We start from the raw sequence: 22104 nt of genomic DNA, 5'->3' as shown, positions 1-22104 counted from the left end.
TTATTTTAAATCCAATTAAAAACTCCATTGTTAAAAATAGCAGCGAGGTAAATCATGTAACGTCTTGTCTCACTGCCCGGAGAGTATCCTAAGAAGCTGGATATTCATCCTACAGTATTTATAATGATTCAACATCTCGTCCTCTTGCATCACTTTGATCTGGATTTGTCACCTTTCCCATAAATAGAATTGATCCTAGGGGAGTAAACAATACATTAAACATACAGCCATGTCTGACAGGATGATCAAGAAGCAGAGGTAATCTATAGGCTTCCTTGTTTTTTACTATTACAGATAATCATTGGATTGCAGTGTGTCAGTATTGCAATGAATTGTGGTCCTTTCCCAGGCCATTATAAGCTGCACATTTGCTTTATGCCTGGGGTTCATATTTCACAGTTATCAAGTACTTTGAGTTATAGGACTTTCAGCATTGTCTGATATATGCAGTATGTGCAGGGAAGATATAGATCTTCAATTAATTTCACATATTTAAAAGGTAATGCACTAGTGGATTTTCTATGAAATAATACATTAACCTGCTCACCCTGTCTTCACATTCTGCAGCAGAAAGCATGAGATATTAGCCATGGTTATGATAGCCATTGGCCCTTACAAACAGTAAATCAGCCCTTGTGGATTATTCTGTTGCAGTGAAAGTTGCAAGTGACATTTTCATAGATCTTCAATTGTCAACTGAAAAATTCATTAACATGTCACATTTTAGGTGAGCCATGTCGGCCTACAGCCGTAAAGCATGAACTGGTGTGGATAGTAGAAGGGAAAAAAAACACAAAATATACAGTGACAATAATTACTACATCATGGTATGTGATTTGATGTAATAACTTTTACGCTTACTCTGCTTTACATGCCTAGTTATTGTCATTCCTTCTTGTAACGGGGTAACCTACAGCTTATATATGTCAATTAATGACAAATGTACATTTAACATGCCATTAAATGGGTTGTCCCATAAAGATAATCACTTCTCGGATGTAGCATTGTGTGACACATGGCATTTTATAGCACTGAATATATGGCAATTGCATGACACCGTGTGCGCACTGTGTAGCTGTAATTACAGTATGTCACTATTTACTGCTGTGTAGCACTAAGGCATCATTTACTATCCTTAGACTGATGCCTCTACGCTCTGGTCTTTGAGTCATTCTCTGCACCCAACTTGGAATACTGTGCTGCTCCCTTTCTCATTGATGCAATGGACCTTACCAACAGCACTGATGTGACTTTTTGCCTATGTAGCTATGTTTTCTCTCCTCATCATATGTAACATAATAAGAGACTGTATATTTGCTGGAAAGGGCCTCTGTTTTAGCTCAAATCAGAAGAATAAATTGGAGCAGCTAGCAAGAAGTCAGACAGTGTGTGGCTGAGGCCGCATGAGAAGTAGGAGTTCCCTGTCACTAAGTTGCTGTGAGATCTGCCAGAGAACACTATGGCATTGGAGGACAGCAACCATGAAACCAGTCGGCTGCAGTGTGTGAAATTTAAGAAAATGTGTTATGCTGTTGTTATTTTGTATGTGTGTTATGTATGTGTAATGTGCACCTATGTAAGCTGTAATGTACTGAGTTTATCATGTCTGTGTGGAGTTCTGGAACACCTTCAGTGGTTTATGTGATTATCTGTATGTATTATATGTATGTATCTGGATTTTGGGTCTAACCCACCAGGAGTCTCTGGAAGGAAATAAAGTTAGGTAAGAACCCCCCCCCCCCCCCCCCAATCTGTATGGTGTAGTTGTATAAATGATATGCTGCAATCTGGTGAAGTTAACCCCTTAACAGGTCAGTGCTTGCTCCTCATTCATTGCGGTCACCACTATTACTAGCCCAGACAGCAAGCAGGTAAGAAATAACTGTAGGCTAAACAAACATTTGTCTGACAGTTATAAAAATATAAGAACGAGCTTAATTTTACATGTGTTCCACTTGAAATTCTGCCTTTAAAATATGTACAGAGCAATATCCCATTGTGTTCAATGGGATTTCCACTCTGTTGTTCACACGCTAGAATTTACCTGCGGAACATTGCACCGCGGATCCGCTTTCCGTTCAAAGAATTGACGTCAATTCTTTGGGCACATTACGCTAAATTAATCCCATAGAAGTCATTGGGGCTTTTGAATTTCCGCTTTCCGCTGGCATTGCACTCTGAATCAATTCCAATTCAATTCCACGCCTGAAGCTGAAGAAGAGGAAATTTCAAGCAAAAAACTTTCCTCTTCGATTCCTCACCTATTCTTTGCCTATTCCTCAGTGTGAACATACCATAATTCTTTGGGAAATGTTCTACTAAGAAGTGTTGGATCTGGGACGGTGGGAGACTAAAAAAAAAAAAAAATTTCTTTCCCCCTGCTCCCTGGTGCTGCCCCCCTGCAAGATGCTGCCCTAGGCACCGGACCACGGGTGTCCAGTGGTAAATACGTCCCTGTCTAAACATTGTTGCAGATCAAGTAATCCCTTTTATGGCCAAAGGATTCCCTAATGCAGCCTACCTCTCTGAGTAGGAGAGTGGCCCATTGCTGCTTTCTATATATATAATATATATATATATATATATATATATATATATATATATATATATATATATATATAATCTCACACCAGGGACATTGTAATGAATATGAGTATGTCTTTGCTCCTTATCATATATTAACTATACATATCATACTGCGGCATTGCCAAGAGCTCAGTTATATATAGATGATTAAAACAAGGCTGCTAATCCAAATAGGTTCCAATTACTATAGTAACACAATCACTGATCTAAAGAATACAATGTGCCTTATGCTTGATTTCACAATTTTCTGTCTTACAGGTGCATCAACAGTATGTAAATGTCTGAAGGTAACAATAAGCTTGTTGCTTTGTCCTACTCTTACTGTTCAGCCTTAGCAGCAAAGGAATGTCTAGAATGTTCTTCAAGCGAGGTCCTAAATATGCTGTCTGAGGCTGAGTCTGAATGCAGACATAAGTGAGTAGCAGTCTGATGATGGATAAGTACGTACATTGAAATATTTTACTGAGATGGTATAAAGGCTGGCATGGGCCTTGTTATTCATGCACAAAGAACTGTGTATTCGGTTAGAATAAAATGTGATGTGTGACTTTGAAGGACATGGGAATAGTATGGCTTGTCAACCTTGAGGTAAACCATTTTATTTGTTGTTGTCATCCACTGAGCCATTAACAAAAACTGCTGTCAAAATAGCTCACAGCATATGTAGGGAATAAACAGGCTCTGGCCCGCTTTATTCAGTAAATTGATTTTATATATCAAATTCCCTTAATATAGTAGGATATAAAAAGGAGAACATTTGCGGAAAATGTTGTTTTTCAAATACAGTAATACTGCAATAGGAATAATAAAAACATAGAAGATTGTCGGCAGAAAAAGACCACCGGGTCCATCTAGTCTGCCCTTTTAGTATTTCCCTTTTTATTATCTTAGGATATATATATATATATATATATATATATATATATATATATATATATATACACAGGGGCGGATTAACTTTACCATAGGCCCCGGGCTGTTCACCAAGCCTGGGCCCCCCTCTCCACTGTAACTATGGCGGCACTAGCCTGGCGTTCATAGTACAGTATAGATATTGTCATGATGTCCTGATTTGTGCAAAATTGACATAAAAAAAAACTGTGATTTTTTGCAAATCTTGGCGGAAGTGTAGCCAGGAGACAGTACACCACTGAAAGTATAAGTCTTTTTGGGTGGTCATGGGCCCCCCAGGAGCTCAGGGCCCCGGGCTGCCGCCCGGAACGCCCCTGTTATAATCCACTACTGTATATATATATATATATATATATATATATATATATATATATATACAGTATATATATATATTTATCCCAGGCAGGTTTATAATCAGTTACTGTAGATTTACCTACCGAATCTGCTGGTATTATCTGCTATTTTTGGCAGAACCTGTGGTGGAGTAATGCAAGGGAACTTTCATCGCAAGTAAGAACCCAGCTTTACTTTGCCATAAGGTGGCCTGTTTATAGTGCCATATAGTGGCCTAAATACCTCTGACAAGCAAATTATCTCCTTCTATTTTATTTAACTCTTGGGCAGCCACTGTGTTCCTATAATTTTTATGAATTTTTGACATGTTTTGACATGTAAGCTGTTTAGACTGGTCAGGCCTCTGGGCTAAGACTACAGGGAAGTCTCACCTGTCAATAACAGCTTATCTCCTGCTTCCCTGACACTATCAGTCATTACAATGAGCACCAAGTACTAGTCTGTAACTGTACGTTCTGGTGCGGGAAGGGGTTAAGATATTAAACCTGCACTGTGATTCATTGCTATGGGAAAAAGCAGACAGTGAGAGCTTAAGCTAGCTTGACAATTCTAGTGAGACTATATTGGGACAATTCAGAGACAAATAATAGACTAGGCTTAGCCCGATAGTAAATTGCACTTTCAATAGACCAGTCTATTCTTGCCTTAGTAAAAATAGACCACACACAGAAAAATCCCCTGTTGATAAATCTCCCCCAATGTGTATATTCTTTAAATGTCTTTCCCTTTTTTACACTTAAATGACATTTTTCTCCTACTATGCCATAAACTTACTGTGCTGGTCTTAAATAGCAGTCTTTCAAAGTTGTGGGTGTATGGCGTGACCCCCCCCCCCCCCTCCAGCTTACTATACTATGTCTGTAACCTCCCTTACAAACTCCTCCATACTGCAGATGTGCTGGGGGGAAACGGAACACGATACTCAATGTGCTATTAGTTGAGGGGGGTCCCGGTAGTGGGGCTCATTGGATAGGTGATAAATACTCATTGTGAGAAAACCTTTAACATTAGCTTACCTGATGGGTTGTGTCTGATGAAGAACAAGAATGGTCGATCTGCAATAAATCTGTGATTGATCATGCTCATTGTAGCAACGTGCATGCCTACAACAAACCAAAAGAAAATTATTATTTCGTTACACTTTCAATATTGTTTTTGTTCTCAACATTATTTTTATATTATACAAATATGGCCAAGAATTTGGATATGACCCAACATTTTGAGAGAGATGAAATATTCAGCTCTATATTCCTCCATTCTGTGTTCTTTCAAGTAAGGGCTTTTCCTTCTATTTGGTTTAATGAATTCCTGTCCCCATTTCTCCAAGCAGGATGAAAGAAAATAAAAAAAAATCTGAACTTACTCTGTGTGTTTTCTGGGCCAGCAGTATCTGATCGGTAGAGGTCTGACCCCAAGTTCCCTAATAAATAGATGTAACAGCTGTACCTGGTACCGCAGCTTACTGTAGCACAGTCCCAAGTGAATAGGATTGAGCTGCAGTACCAGGCAATGCCATTGTAAGACATACAGAGCTGTGTCTGGTAAAAACTAAAGATAAAAACAGGCCACCTGATAAACTAGTTAAGAGGGAACTTGTCATTGCTTCCCAAAAGGTGTCGAGTGGGCCCTAGAGGATCCTCACTGCCCACCAGCCTTGATTGGTAGGTTTCTTCCTGATTGCAAAGAAGCAAACATCTATCAATCAAGGCCGTCTGTGTGTGGTGAAGCCTCTGAGGACCATCCTGATGGCTTGTGGTTCCGGCAGCATAAAAGTGATGACAGGTTCCCTTCATATGTACTGAGAACTGGAACGTGGGTAAACTATAGGATGAACTCGACTTCACATCATTTATCAGGAAATATTAGTGCATTTTGTGCATTTTCTTACATTGTTCCTACTGTTTGCTCAAAATGAGAAGAATGGAGAAATAATTCCCTCAATATGATAGCTGTACCCCCCCCCCCCAAAAAAAAATACATATATATATATATATATATATATATATATATATATATATATGTATATATTGGGACAGGACATTTGCGTGGACTTTTCCTCCCAAGTCAAAAATAAATAAGAATAAGAATCTTATGTCAGACTGCCTCTACTGAGCGGGATTTAACTGTACCCTTTATCTATTCTACGTATATAGGAATGTACAGTGTGTACTGTATGTATGCAACATAATAAAAGTACATTTTCGGCTTTTTTTACCTGTTGATGCAGCAGCTTCACTTCCAGCTTCATTCACTTCAATTGAAACCTTCTGAACCACCTTTGAAATGTACAAGCTTGAAGTATCTGTAAATGATTTGCTTTTAATCATTACTATACAATATTGTACTGTCCCAGGATCTACTGTATGTGCCATTACTAAGTTTTATGACAAATAAGAAATAGAAGGAAGTAACATGGCACTCACCAAGAAGTAGCAAAAATCCAAAGCATTTATTTTATGTGTATAGACAAGTAAATGGGCAACAGCTGTCGGATGTTTACTCCTCCACACTGATGACCGCTGCACACTTGAAATAAATACTTTAGATCAGTGCTTCTCAATTCCAGTCCTCAGGCCTCACCAACAGGTCATGTTTTGAGGATATCCCATACAGAGAACACCTGTGACCATACCTGATGCACTGACTATAATTATATCACCTGTTAAATACTAAGGAAATCCTCAAAACATGACCTGTTGGTGAGGCCTGAGGACTGGAATTTAGAAGCACTGCTTTAGATTTTTTGCTACTTCTTGGTGAGTGCAATGTTATGGCCCGATCGTATGATTAACAATTTCGCAAGAACAATGTGTTTTCCATAACGATCAGCGTTTAGACTGAACGATATATCGTATGGAAAAATCGTTTTGCGATTGTTTTGCGATCGCTGAAAGCAGCATATCAGCAGGTTCTGCCGAGAGAACCTGCTCATATGCCGCAAGAGCCCTTTACCTGAGAAGTTGATAGCCGTTAAATCGCACCTCTGCGCCTTCACAGTCTTCCGAAAATCGCTAATTGCCCCTATGAAAATTAGGGGCCGACGACCATTTAGGGTGTTGCCTGGGTCCGGAGCATCACTCTGTCCCGCCCAGTCCGCCCCCTCCTGTGCCGCCCCTTCCAGTTCATTTCAGCCAGCACAGCCTCCTTCTGTCCGGCCCAGTCCGCCCCATCTGTCCCATACCCCCGCCCCCTCCCCTCCAGTGTAGCTCACATAGGCAGCATCTCCCAATGCTGCTCAGCCCACCCCCTCACATGCCGTATGTGAGCCGGTAAGGAGCCCAGGACAGTAGGCTGCTATCTGCTGCATTTTGCATATAGCAGCAGTGTGATCGGCGCTGAAAGCCTGGGTTGAGCTGGATGGTAAAGCTCAGCCCAGGCTTCTAGCGCTGATCGCGTTCTTGCTATATGCAAAATGTAGCAGTGAGCAGCATACTTTCCTGGGCTCCTGATCGGCATTCAAGCACCAGAAGAGTGTCCCCGCACTGTCCCACCAGCTCGGCCCGCCCCCTCCCGCGCCGCTGAGCTGAAAGCCTGCTCGCAGCCCAGGACAGTGCGGGGGACATTCTTCTGGCGCTTGAATGCCGATCAGGAGCCCAGGAAAGTATGCAGCTCACTGCTATAGTTTACATATAGCAAGAATGTGATCGGCGCTGGGAGCCTGGGCTGATCTTTACCATCCAGCTCAACCCAGGCTCCCAGCACTTTACCATCCAGCTCAACCCAGGCTCCCAGCGCCAATCACACTGCTGCTATATGCAAAATGTAGCAGATAGCAGCCTCCTGTCCTGGGCTCCTGATCGGCTCACATATGGCATGGGAGGGGGCAGGCTGAGCAGCATGGGCTGATGATGCCCATGTGAGCTACACTGGAGGGGGCGGGACAGATGGGGGCGGACTGGGCCGGACGGGAGGAGGCTATGCAGGCTGAAATGGCGGCACAGGAGGGGGTGGACTGGGCGGGACAGAGTGATGCTCCGGACCCAGGCGACACCCCAAATGCGACACCCCAAATTTCTCGAGAAAGGCGTGTTGCCGAAACGCGCGTCGGGGCGCACCTCATGTGTATTGTATGAACATACAGCTTAGGTAATGTTTCAGTGATAGGGCTTTCTGTGATATTGGTTCATGGTCCTTTGGGATATGTTGCTCACTGTAATGAACCCTTGCTGAACATGTAGATTCCATTTATTTATCATGCCAGGCACTTTACTTGTAGTACTTACAGCACTTGCATTTTTGCACACTCTTGCTATTTGCCGGCACTCTACTATATGCACTTTACCCATGTTTTTTGTAATCATCCGTTCTGATTCAGTTTGTGTTTTTATGGTATTTTTATATATGTCTTTGTTATCAATAAAATTCATTCGTGATTATATTATATCTGGGTACAGTATATTTTTTTGTAGGTGTATATGACTTCTATATATAGTGCGCCCCTGCTGGACACTCCATTGAAATTACAATGGATGTGTGTGTAAATGGAATATACAGTGTTTTTGGCTCCCCATAGTCGTCCATAAATGTAATCAATCAATACATTTCAGTAAGCCCGCCGAACCGCCGCCACCGCTCTGGATTACACTCAACTACTACTCTCATCACCTGCTTATAGCATGAGCAGGTGATGGGAGAGAAGTAGCTGGGTTATATTGCGATGAGATCGCCGCTGCTGCCGCGCAGGGGGAGCCGCTCATCACTGTGCAGCTATCATCCCCCTTCCGCTCCCCCCTCCTGCTTCTTCCTGAATCTAGCCAAACTTTACACTATGTGAAGGCTGACTCCCCGCCCGGCCGCCGCTGTCCGATCACACGTGCCAGCTGGGGACACCAGGAAGCACCGGGAGCCAACACGTGTGATTGGAGAGCGGCGGCCGAGCGGGGAGTCAGCCATCACATAGTGTGAAGTTTGTCCGGATCCCGGAAGAAGAAGCAGGAGGGGGGAGCGGAGGGGGATGATAGCTGCACAGTGATGAGCGGCTCGCACTGCGTGGGATCAGCATCAGCGGCGGCGATCTCATCGCAATATAACCCAGCTATGAGCAGGTGATGAGAGTAGTAGCTGAGTGTAATCCAGAGCGGCGGCGGCTCGGCAGGCTGCGGCGGTTCGGCAGGCGGGCGGCGGCGGTTCGGCGGGCTTACTGTGATGCACTGATTGATTACAGTTATGGAATACTTTGGGTAGCCAGGACACTTGCTCCCCAAAGTATTCCATAAGTGTATTCAATCAAAAACACTGTATATTCCATTTACACACACACCCATTGTAATTCCAATGGAGTGTCCAGCAGAGGCGCACTATATATAGAAGTCAATGGTACTCATTGACTTCTATATATAGTGCGCCCCTGCTGGACACTCCATTGGAATTACACCCCCGGTTTGTGACGTCACTTTTTTTTTAGAGAATCTGAAGTCTCCCTGATCTATTAAATTAAGGGAAATAGCCCTATATGTGCATTTCCCATAATTAATGTACATTAGAAATTTGTCTAACTTTCCATAAGTAATAACATATTAAAAAATTGTTTTGGCTGGAGTTGTCCTTTAAAGAAGAGAAATCTTCCTTTATTACCTGTTCTCTGTGTATAGTCCATTCCTGGCTTTGGCTCAAAAAAATCTGTCAGATAATCTGTTGGTGTAATAGGGCCCTAAGACATTCCCCCTGATGGGGCTGCCGCTTTAGAATGTCTACTGCTATCCTGGGAGAAAGTGTCATTCTACACCGCTGATCCACCGGCATTCAATGATGTCCATGGGGAAAAGGTAAGTATACACTGCTGATTCATCAATCTCCATTGCTGTCCTAGGAGAAAAGTTGATTTGATGCCGCTGGTCCACCAATGTCCACTGCTATTCTAGGAGAAAGTTTCATTTTACGTCGCTCATTTACCAATATCCTCTGCTGTCCTTGGAGAAAATTGATATTACGCTGCTGATCCACCAAGGTCCACTGCTGGTCATGGCAGAAATTGAATGATTGACTGCTGCCCCCCTGTCTGGATAGTTCCTGACACAGGCAGAGGGGGCGGCAGAGAACACTTACCTTCCTTCAGTGCATACAACAGATGAAAGTATTGGAAGTTCTGATTTTTTTTTTATAGAACTAATGTCAGGACTGTATCATTGTGGAGCTTAGTGCACCCCTCGGCTCGCGCTGTGTGGTCGAGAAGTTACTGATTTTCTTGAATTTGTGCTGGTTCTGGGTTTTGTTTTGTATTAGTCTGAACAATGGTTTATTTTGTGTGCTCACTTGGTTTTATGGACACACCCGAAATTACCTGCTAAGTTCTGTCTGGCCATTTCATGTTAAATTTTGTTTGGGTTCTTTCTGTAACTGGCAGGTCTTCCTGCCAGTGGATGTGTTTTGTTGTCAGGTGCCTGTGTTTGGATCAGGGGATGGTCCAATTGTATTCTGGACCAGACACCTGGCCTTCTATATAACACCCCCAGTCGTTATACCTCTTGCTGGTTATTGAGCTAGTCTCTGCCTGCTGGTGCTATTGTCTGATATCTATCTATCATATATATATATATATATATATATATATATATATATATATATATATATTCTGACCTTTTAGCTTTTCCTGACCCAATTTGTCCACCCTGAACTATTGCGTTTGTTTGTCCGTGTTTTGTGTACCACCTATACCAGAGCTGGAACCGTCCTCGTGGTTGTCCGCACACGCCTAGGGCTGTCAGTGGCAAGTAGGCAGGGACAGTGGGCGGGAACAGCGCAGGGCTCACTGTCTGTGTCTTTCTGTCTATTCTACCTGTTACCACTGACTGTTCATATTTATACATTTTTTTAACTTTCATTTAGCAGTTGGTCTAAAAATATGTGTAAGTGTCAGGATGGTATCTTTGCGGAGCGTCATGCGTCCCTCTGCTCATGCTGTGCGGCCGAGAAGGTGCTGATTTTCTTGCATTCTGTTTCTGTGTTTTGTTTTGTAGTGTGTGAACACTGGTTTATATGCTCACCTTTGTTGGGAGACACACCCGACTTCACCTGCTGAATTCTGTCTGGCCATGTCATGGTTAATCTGTGTTTGGGTTCTGCTGTGACTGACAGGTCATCCTGCCAGTGGATCTGTCTTGTTCTCAGGTGTCTGTGCTTGGAGATCAGGGGGATGGTCCAATTACGTTCTGGACCAGAATCCTGGCCTCCTATATAACTAACCCAGTCTGTGCTCTCATTGCCGGATATTGAGCTTGTCTCTGCCTGGTTCTGTGTTTCTATTCTTGCTCTGTTGATTCTGACCCTGCTTTGCCTTTCTGACCATTCTTGTTTGCTGCCTGCCCCTGACCATACTGCCTGTATATTGACTTTGCCTTCGGATTGTGATTTTGTACTTTTGCTGCCCTTTTTGTTGTGACCCGGACTGTTGACCATTCGTTATTGTGTTTTGTCTGTCTGTCTTGTCCTTGTGTCCCACCTAGCCAGCGCAGGGACTGCCGCCCAGTTGCTCGCCGCCATTTTAGGGCGGATTGTGGCAAATAGGTAGAGGACAGTGGGCGGGGCTGAGCTTAGGGCTCACTGTTTGTCTTGTCCTGCTGTCCGGTTCCTAACAGTAAGTATCTCTAAGGTGTTTGGATCCAAATGCAGTGCCTTTTATAAATACATCCCATCCCCTTGCAAAGTTGTTCAGATGTATTAGAGCATTAAAAGTAATACATGTTTGATATAGTCGAGGTGGAAGTCTCCATGTTAGTATCTGGCAAAAAAAAATCAAGTTTGTCCTGTTCCATATTCTGATTCTTACTCGTATTGGTGCTCATCCATCTGCTACAATGAAGAATACTATGCACATCATGTCCCTGTATCCTACTTTTCTCTGGATGTAACCTTTTTAATATACTGTATTTACTAAATGTTATGTGTAATTACACTTAATTGTTGCAGGATGCAGATCTCTGATTATTTATAACTACTGCAGCAGAATTAATAAAGGTATTGATGGCACCTGTTATTCCTGAAAGATCACAGGCTGGATTAAAGACATCAGTCACATTCAGATGAAGCAGAGATTGCTTTAAATCAACTTTATGTTCTATTTTAAACCTGCAAAGGGCAGAAAATTTACAATACATCAGCATGATATCATTGCTTTTCTTGTCAATTTCCTATCAGCGCTGCATCCAAAAATATGTGCTTACCTGAACAGAGATACACGTAATCTGCATAAAAACCTGAGCAACTTTGCAGATACATTACAATACAGATCTTGCATTCACTGTATATAAAGCCTATTTTATCCACAGCTGCAGGCTTCTCAGTCTAATGTTTGAACAGAGCTTGTACTGTAAATTTGGATTCCCCAAAGCGCAGTTTTGTAGAATGTATTGCATTATACAATAGTATCTCTACTAAGCTGTCAGGGATGTGACTGTTGCTAAGTCTGTCAAACACATTTAAAATAAGTCAGCCAAACTAGTCCGGTCAAAAATGCATTTTATCATTGGCGGACAGAGTCATCTGGGTGGAGTTTCACAACCGTCGTGCCCAATCTTCCTACTAACATCGCGCTACCCCTTCGTGACATCATGAATGGTCTGCTCCTACTGCAGTGGAGGCCAGGATTCATCTTCTGTGGCATAGGCGTAGTAAATACAGATAAGGATACGGGGACATCGCTGCCTGACCGTACCTGCACCATAAAGGATGAGTCCTGGCTTCCAGAGCGGACCATTTCAATGACATCTAGAGGGGGCGTAAACAATGGTGCCGATGTAGGTGGGGAGACAGGGCACAACGTCCAAGGAGTCCGGCCCAGATGACACTGTCTGCCAATGATAAAATGCATTTTTGACAGGAGAGAGAACAAAGACTTGGTTTATTCAAGTAGATATGAAATTTGCAGAATGTAAGCTTGAGAATGGTGCTGAGAACGTTACATCTGGAAAGGGGGATGACAATATCACTTTTTTACCGGCAAAAATTTTTATTAAAATATTGTACTGCCCCCCCCCAAGGTATAAAAATCCCCAATATACACTTATTATGGGAAATGCACATAAAGTGTTTTTTCCCTGAACTTACTACTGCATCAAGGTTTCACTTCATGGATAAAATGGTGATGTCACGACCCGACTCCCAGAGCTGTGTGGGCTGTGGCTGCTGGAGAGGATGATGGCAGAGGGATGCTCAGTGTCCCTCCAGTGCCCTGTGTCCCTCAGTGTCCCTCTGCCATCATCCTCTCCAGCAGCCACAGCCCGCACAGCTCTGTGAGTCGGGTCGTGACATCACCATTTTATCCAGGAAGTGAAGCCTTGATGCAGTAGTAAGTGCAGGGAAAAGAAAACGCACTTTATGTGCATTTCCTGTAATATGTGTATATTGGGGATTTGTGTAACTTTTAGGGGGCAATACAATACTTTAATAAAATAACACACATTACAAAGTTATACAACTTTGTAATGTATGTTATATATGTGAATGGCCCCCTTCCCCGTGTTTCCCCCCACCCACGCCAGATCCGGAAGTGTGATGCACTATACTCACCTGATTCGTGTCGACCCCCGTCCAGCATCTTGTGACAATGATGTCATCTTCGGGCAGCCAGCCGAACTGCTCCATCCGTCCCTCGTGCCGGCCCCCCTCTGCCGCGTCATCAGCAGCTCAGCCGCGATTGACTGAGCATAACTGTGCTCAGCCAATCGCGGCTGAGCACAGTTATGACGCAGCAGAGGGGGGCCGGCACGAGGGACTGATGGAGCAGTTCGGCCGGCCGCCCGAAGATGACATCATTGTCCCAAGATGGCGGACGGGGGGGTCGACACAAATCAGGTGAGTATAGAGCATCACACTTCCGGGTCTGGCGTGGGTGGGGGGAAACACAGGGAAGGGGGCCATTCACATACATAACACACATTAAAAGTTGTATAACTTTGTAATGTGTGTTATTTTATGAATAATTGTTTACCCCTTTAACTTAGAACTTTTTATGTTCTCCCTATACTTATTTTTTCCTCTCAAACTCCAGAAACATGTGTCTAGGTAGCCGAGTAAAATTAAATTGTGAATCCTAATGGCATATACTACATGTACAATGCTGAGAAGCAGGTTGGTTCTTTTAGGATGAGACTATTGGTGTGGTGTTTTGAGGTAAGGAAACAAATTAATATTTTATTTCAGTTTTTTGCACTTGTCTCTGTAGATACAGCCAAGACATGCAAATACGCAAACAAATAGATTTATCCGACACCTGACATTTTCTATCATAGTGGAAGGAAAACTCACTCTACTATTCTTTGCACCTTTCAAGTAAAATATAAAACCTACCTGGGCAGACTTATTTCAGCCACTACTTCCTTCATACTGATGTTCCAGTCTTTTAGCGTTGAAGCTGTCAACACTTTTTCCAAGTCTTCTATGTCTACATTTTCTGCAGGGAGAGCTAATAATAAACTTAGTTTCCCCCCTTTGTAGGGAAGTTCCAGTACTTTATATGTAAGGTTATTCTCAGAAAAATATCCTAGAAGCAAAAAAAAATGAGGAACAATAAATAAAGAGATAGATTTATTAGATGCAGGGAAGAATACCGCTATTGGGTTTTATTAACATATTCTTTTCTGGCTTTTTAAAATGCATGAAAAAAAAAAAAAACTTTGAGCATATGTTCACAGTATAATAAAAACAAAATAAACAGCTGTTTTTCAATAGACTTTAAAGTGATACGGTCACCCGTTTTGCTACATGCCACTGAGGCGGGGCTTAGAGTCTCTTGAGCACCCTTTCCTTGCCTTAGTTCAAGATGCCGTCTGATCGTAGTGTTTTTGAGTAAGAACAAACTGTGGGGGTAATTGCCAGACACCCCCTGCTGGAACATAGAAAACTCTTTGCCTGCCAGTCACCCTCAGACAGCACACTCACAGGCAGAGAGCCATGACTAGTCACAGCCCGGGCTCTTTTCCAATGCTTAGTTAGCATAGGATTTGCATACCCCATAATAAAAGTAATCTTTCCTGCTATATGCAGTTTACCAAATTGCAGAAGTAAAATATGGTAGGAAAGATTATGACCACATCTATGGGGCACCGCTAGTGCCTTTATAAGTGCCATCCGATGATTGGTTCCCTTTAACAAGAGTATAAAAGAGATTTTAAGATTCCAAGCTCCCCCCCCCCTCTCCCCAACTTCCTGCAGAATTCGAGTTTAGATAGTATAGCACTCATTATACGGATCATATTGGCTGATGTTTGCTGGAAAATGTGTATATGTGCTTTTTACAGGGAAATACAATCACATATAATCAATTTGTGCTTAGCTGACCATTTTTCTAGGGGAAAAGTCTTATATCAACATGTATACTGCCATCTGATACAACTCTAAGGGTGATGCAGAAATAATGGGGTGAGTAGTATGTAGCATGACCACTCATCTATACCTCTGATGTACTGGTGGGGAGGTAAGGCAAACTTGTAACCACCATACAAGTGATTGTTGGTAGAATGGTGGGACCCCACCCCTGTTGAAAGGAGAAAAATGTATTACTTATCCTAAAGGCCATCGTCTGGCACCCCTATCGTCTATCAAAAGGATTTCTGTAAAAACTAAAAAGCTTATAGAAGGACTGAACAGAATAAACACAGTAGAGAGACAAGGGGTTACCAAGCTTTGTTGCCAACTTAAGGTTCATCATTGGGATCTTGGTACTAATGCCCCTTTTGATTGTGAAGTCTTTTACATGAGTAGCATCTGGACTAAACTGGTGTTCCCATTCTCCTTTGAAATAAATAACATTGACCAAAATAAGTCTTGTGAGAGGTCCAATGTCTTCAGTTGAAAGCATGTTCCGGATTTTTCCTGTACAAAGAATGACAAAAAATAGATGTATTAAGAGGGGAGAGGTGGCCTTGATATAATCCCTTCTTTAAAGAACACTTTTTATTTAATTTTTTTCCCCCTGAACTGACAAGGCTTTTATAAGCTTGTGGCTTTTATGTGAAGAAAAGGAATTACATAGTTTGGATGTGTCTGTCTTGTATTTATTTTTGCTGACATTTCCAGCATTCACCAGTATCCAGTTAGGAAATTGAATTACTTGATAGCTATAACATAGTAAACATTTAACCCAAATCCTCAGTGACAATCATATTTAACCACTTCATATCAATACTACATAAGTAACATGGGAAATATTTGTAAAAATAACCTAATAACACCAAGATACCATAGATGTTACTATACATGTTGTTGGTTTTATAATACATAGATTAAATGTTACTTAAAGGGGTTATAAAATTAAAGACCTATCCTTGGATAGGCCATCAATGTAAGATTGGTGGAGTCAGACTCCTGGCACCATGATAGATGAGCTGTTTGAATGTAACACAATGTTTACAAAGACAGACAAATGTAAGAGTTTTATCACATTCATGCGCAGCCATGTAGGGAACAATAGCGCATCAATAGACCCCCCTTTATGTATCCATAAAGGGGGGGGGGGTAATTCTTCCTGTAAAATAAACCAGTGAGGTCTCCTGATATATGTCTACTTTATTAATACTTGTATTCACCATGCAGCCCCTTTTGTCATCTCTATATTGTATCATTTCTTGGTTATGCCTCCTCAATATTTACCAATAAATTGACCTCTCGGTGTTACCATTCTTTTCATCAAAGCGGTGTTGCAGTCTGCTGATTAGACAGTATACCGTCACATCCGAAACTGGTAACACCCAGTTGTCAATTTATTCATAAGTTTCTCGTGGGAATTAGGGATGGTCCGAACCGAGTTAGTACGGAGTTTGTATGAACCTGAACCATCCGCAATGATTACCGCTGTCTGCCCGCTCCGTGCAGCGGGCGGATCCAGCGGGAGGAACGCCTAGAAAACTGGGACAGCCAAAGCCATAGGCTGTATCCCAGTTTTCCAGGCGGTCCTCCAGCTGTATCCGCCCGCTGCACGGAGCGGGCAGACAGCGGTAATCCGATGCTGAGCGTTCCGGTTCAGCCGAACCCGAACCTCGGCGGGTTCAGACCATCCCTAGTGGGAATTACTTGCTTCTAAATTATGTCGTGGAATAAAAAGTATTTTCTAAAACAGACATGAAAGAAGTGCTGACAAGTCCTCTTTAAGCTTTAAAAATGGGGTTTTTGTTTTAAAATGGACAGAAGAAGGACAAATAGTTTCATGGAGGTCATTGATGAATACATAGACTGTCAGTGAATAAAGAAATGGGAAATCGGTAGACGTTGTTTCTTTTGTTTCTGATACATCCTCTATTCCTGTAAAGCCCACTTGTGCAGAGCTACTGTCCTTTGACTAAAGATCGATAACCCTCCAACAAACAGAATATAGATGGACATCACAAAGGCAAGAGACAAGAGAAAAATCAGAAAGAGAAGACTTTAATATGAATAACACTATGTTCTTGAAGGGCAAAGCATATTAATAGAGTAACTATGTTAAATAGCTCTGTCCACATTTACCTTACTTAGACCTGCTTTATTTACTTTCTTGATATGTAGAGCATTACGGAACCCATTTCATCAGCAGCATCTGAGTATATTGTTCCCTTATGAGTGACTGCCTAGTATCGAGCGGATCTAATAGACAATCAACAAGATACAGGTCATCTTCATTTCAGTGCCCATTTGTGATTCTCCCAGTAAGTCTCTGCAGGGCAAGTGGCTGCCTGCCTGAGAGAGTGCAATGTGTTTGTTACGGTGTATAGAGCAAATAGGAATAAAGAAGTAGACCTCCTAATGGACCCCTTTTAGTAGTATAACTTTTTTCTTCGCCTATTCATAGATTTATCTGATTAATGTATGGACATTGCTATATCTCTATACATTATCACTGTTCACAAAATGTGCACCATGCAATGAATGTTGAGTATTAGAGATAGCTGACGTCAAAATAGCAAAGTAAACCTTCCCAGAATATAACTATGAGAAAAGAACATGTGGACACAGTTTATCTTATTGACCATTGATGCCAGCAGATGGTCACCGGTTACCAGGATATATCTCTATGACCTAATGTGAGAGGAAACACAAGTGAACAGGTGTGACTTGTGCTGTTACTGCATGTGATATGACTAATAGCCTATACATAATGTTTCAAGTAAGACTAAATCTCTCAGGCTGTTCCCACACAATTTTTTTGCTCATTTTTTTGCAACCAAAACCAGGAGTGGATTGAAAACACAGAAAGGCTATGTTCACACACTGCTGAAATTTAGTGACTGGCTGTCATTTAATGGCAAATAATTACCATTATTTTAAAACAATGGTCATTGTTTTGCAATAACAGCCGGTTTTCGCTGTTAAATGACGGCCACCCACTCAATTTCAAGAGTGTGTGAACACAGCTTCTTTGTGTTTACAATCCACTCCCGGTTTTGGTTGCAAAATACTGATCAAAAATATTCTGTGGGAACATGGGCTTAGGCTATGTTCATGCTATGTAAAAAAAAAAAAAAGGCCGTCGTTCATAACAACGGCCGTTGTGTAAATAACGGCCATTGTTTAAAGAAAATAATAAATAACTGCTGTTGTTTTCACATACTGGAATTATAACCAAAAGGGGTATTCCAATATTTGCAGCATATCCACAAGTATGCAAAAAATGCAGGCTGTTCCCACCTGTGGAACCTCTACTGTAATAATAGAATAGACATCCAGGGACCCTTGGATGTTGGTCTTCCTATATAAATAAATGAAGAGGTACAAGCAGGGCTTGGTTATTACCATACCTGGAAATTTTAATGGTGGGGGCATTGTGCAAATGTGGACATCCCTCTATTGATTTCTATGGGGAGAGTTACTAGACTGACACCACAAACAGGGGCTACAGGCAGGGCTTTCTTAAAGGGGTACTCCAGCGGGGGGGGGCATTTTTTCCCTGGGACCAGGGAGGAGGTGGCTGAGAGAAACGACGTCCACTCACCTCCCCGGTTCCAGCTGAGCGGCTGATGACGCGGCCGCGTCATGAGCTGCTCAGCCGCGATTGGCTGAGCATAACTGTGCTCAGCCAATCGCGTCTGAGCACAGTTGTGACGCGACGGAGGGGGGATGGTGCCAGGGATTCGGCCATCCGTCCGAAAATGTGACTGTATAACACCGCCATACCAGACCTGACCAATACCACCATACTGAGACTGGATAACACTGCCACACCAGACCTTAACAATGCCGCCATACTGTGACTGGATAACACCGCCACACCAGACCTGAATAATACTGCCATACTGTGACTGGATAACACTGCCATACCAAACCTGACCAACACCGCCATACAGTTACTGGATAACACCGCCATACCAGACCTGAACAATACAGCCATACTGTAACTGCATAACACCGCCATACATTGACTGGATAACCCCATTAAACCAGACCTGACCAATACCACTATAACCCCCCCCCCCCCTCGAAAAGATTTACTGGCAAGTCTGAACGGGAGGTGGAAGCCTACAAAAATTTAAACAAATAAGTTGTTAACGTCCCGCTGCTAACTGGTGCTGCCCCCTGCAAGGTGCTGCCCTAGGCACAGGACCACGGGCGCCTAGTGGTAAATACGGCCCTGGCTACAGGACCCCTATTCTTTCAATTAAGTGTAAGCCCTAGTGCACCTAACAAGAGTTCTTGAGTATCCCATGGCTATCCTATAAATATTAACAATGAAAATACTCCACATTAAATTGCATTTCAAATATATGTTAGGATCTGCATACATATAAGTGCCTTATGATGGTGTCATTATGAGAAATGCTCAGATACTTGAAGGAAGATGTGGAAGTTCATATCTCTTGTCTTTTCCCTGCAGACTACTCAACAGAAATGGTTTACAGGGGACTGTAGTGTGCAGAATATCTATTAATACAGATCTCTACTATATTCTTGTAAGGGGAATAAGCTGTATATATATTCACTGGTGGGATACAGCCTCTGCATTTAAATATATGTGAATGTGTTCAGTGTATAAAGTGTGTGTGTATATATATATATATATATATATATATATATATACACTCACCGGCCACTTTATTAGGTACACCATGCTAATAACGGGTTGGACCCCCTTTTGCCTTCAGAACTGCCTCAATTCTTCATGGCATAGATACAACAAGGTGCTGGAAGCATTCCTCAGAGATTTTGGTCCATATTGACATGATGGCATCACACAGTTGCCGCAGATTTGTCGGCTGCACATCCATGATGCGAATCTCCCGTTCCACCACATCCCAAAGATGCTCTATTGAATTGAGATCTGGTGACTGTGGAGGCCATTTGTGACTGTGGAGGCCATCTTCCTTCCTATTTCCAAGATGGACTCAACTGTGCAGTGAGAGCCTGCTAAGTCAGTCACTGCTGTAGCAATGTCCCTCCTGACAGGGATTGGCTAAGCAGGCAATCACTGCTAAAATGAGCTCACAGGAAGACATCACAGCAAGAGCACCAGGGGGAACCAGGGAAGTGAGTATGTTTTTGATTTTTTTTATTTTCAAATCAGGCTCAACAATAAATGAACAAATCTAAGTATCCATACATCTATTTAATCTAAAGATGATGTATGCCTATGATATAATTTCAAGTACAAACAGAATCAGGGTGGAGAAAATGAAGAGATTAATGTCATAGGGAAACATAGACATTGCATTTAACTCATGGTAAAGCATGAAATTATTTATTAGAAATTTCACTCTGCAGTTTGGCCACTAACGGAGACAGTGTACAGCAGCAATCTCAATAAGCCAAAATTGTCAGTGATATTTAGAAGAGATGAATGTGACTATTGTTGTAATTCCATTTAACCCCTTGCCTCCGCAGCCTGTTTTGGCCTAAATGCCTTGTGCCTATTTTTCAAATCTGACCTGTCTCTCTTTATGTGGTGATAACTCTGCTTTTAACCCCTTAAGGTCAAAGCCAATTTTCGTTTTTGCACTTTTGCTTTTTCCACTTTATGTTTAAAAGGCCATAGCGCTTGCATTTTTTCACCTAGAGACCCACATGAGCCCTTATTTTTTGAGAAACTAATTGTACTTTGGAATGACAGGCATTATTTTTCCATAACATATGCTGCGAAACTGGAAAAAAAATCATTTGCGCTGTCAAATTGAAAAAAAAAAAGGAATTTGTTTTGATTTCGGGGAGTTTTGCATTTACGCCGTTCGCCCTATAGTAAAACTGACTTGTTATGCATGTTCCTCAAGTCGTTACAATTATAACGATATGTAACATGTATAACTTTTCTTGTATCTGATGGCTTGTAAAAAATTCAAACCATTGTTAACAAATATATGTTCCTTAAAATCGCTCTATTTATTTGTTATTATTTATTATTTTTTATTTTTTTATTTATTATTTGTTTATTTATTTATATTTATAAAATGGGAAAAGGGGGGTGATTTGTACTTTTAATGGGGGAGGGGATTTTTTATTAATAAAAAAAACATTTTTACTTTTACTAGAAGTCCCCCTGGGGGACTTGTATAGAAACAGCACTGATCTCTCATAGAGATCAATGCTGTGTATATACACAGCAAAGATCCATCAGATCGGTCATAGATTGCTATGGCCTGCTGCAGGCCATAGCAATCTATTGCCGAGCCGGGATCAGCATCATTCCGACGCTGAGGCCCGGCACGGGCAGAAGAACGGATCTCCCCCCTGCGATCGCATCGCGGGGGTAGGGGGGAGATCCGTCCCACTAGACACCAGGGACAGGGAGAGCACAGCATCTAAGTGCAGCTGTCAGGTTTGACAGCTGCACTTAGAGGCTTAATTAGCCGGTGCGGCAACGGGACCCGCGCCGGCTAATAGAGGCACTGCCTGGCTGCACATGTCAGCCAGGATCAGCGCCGTTCAGAGCAGGGTCCCGGCGGGACCCCGCTCTGAACACCCCCCGCGGTTCCATGACGTATCAGATACGTCATGGGTCGCTAAGGGGTTAATTATCGCAATTATTCTGAGATAGTTTTTTTGTGACATATTCCTCTTTATGTTTGTGGTATACTTTGGTTGTTACATTCAGTAGGCAAAAATCAGGGATAGCAAAAGCACAGAAGATACAAGCAGGCAGAGACTAATGGTGCGTTTACACAGAGAGATTTATCTGACAGATTTTTGAAGCCAAAGCCAGGAACAGACTATAAACAGGGTGCAGGTCATAAAGGAAAGACTGAGATTCCCTGTCTTTTCAAGTCCATTCCTGTCTTTGGCTTCCAAAATTGGTCAGATAAATCTGCCTGTGTAAATGCACCATAAGTCAATAACCAGCAATAAGTGCACAGACTGATG

At 42.2% G+C, this 22104-nt stretch overlaps 1 protein-coding gene across 2 annotated transcripts in view; it reads right to left on the bottom strand.

The window, feature by feature from the left end:
- SERPINI2 (serpin family I member 2) overlaps positions 1 to 22104 on the bottom strand; it is a 31730-nt gene continuing 9626 nt past the window's right edge. For both annotated transcript variants that reach the window (XM_069973828.1, XM_069973830.1), the window contains exons 4-9: positions 15466 to 15660; positions 14137 to 14329; positions 11819 to 11916; positions 6068 to 6154; positions 4869 to 4955; positions 1 to 195 (exon numbers count right to left, since the gene is read on the bottom strand). In XM_069973828.1, coding sequence (XP_069829929.1) covers positions 119 to 195; positions 4869 to 4955; positions 6068 to 6154; positions 11819 to 11916; positions 14137 to 14329; positions 15466 to 15660 — 737 coding nt within the window. In that variant the 3' untranslated portion in view covers positions 1 to 118. The remainder of the gene's footprint in view (positions 196 to 4868; positions 4956 to 6067; positions 6155 to 11818; positions 11917 to 14136; positions 14330 to 15465; positions 15661 to 22104) is intronic.

Source organism: Dendropsophus ebraccatus, chromosome 6 (assembly GCF_027789765.1).
Source record: "Dendropsophus ebraccatus isolate aDenEbr1 chromosome 6, aDenEbr1.pat, whole genome shotgun sequence".
NCBI classification, from domain to species: domain Eukaryota; kingdom Metazoa; phylum Chordata; class Amphibia; order Anura; family Hylidae; genus Dendropsophus; species Dendropsophus ebraccatus.
Note: the sequence above shows the minus strand (reverse complement) of the source record. Positions and strands in the feature narration are given on the sequence as shown.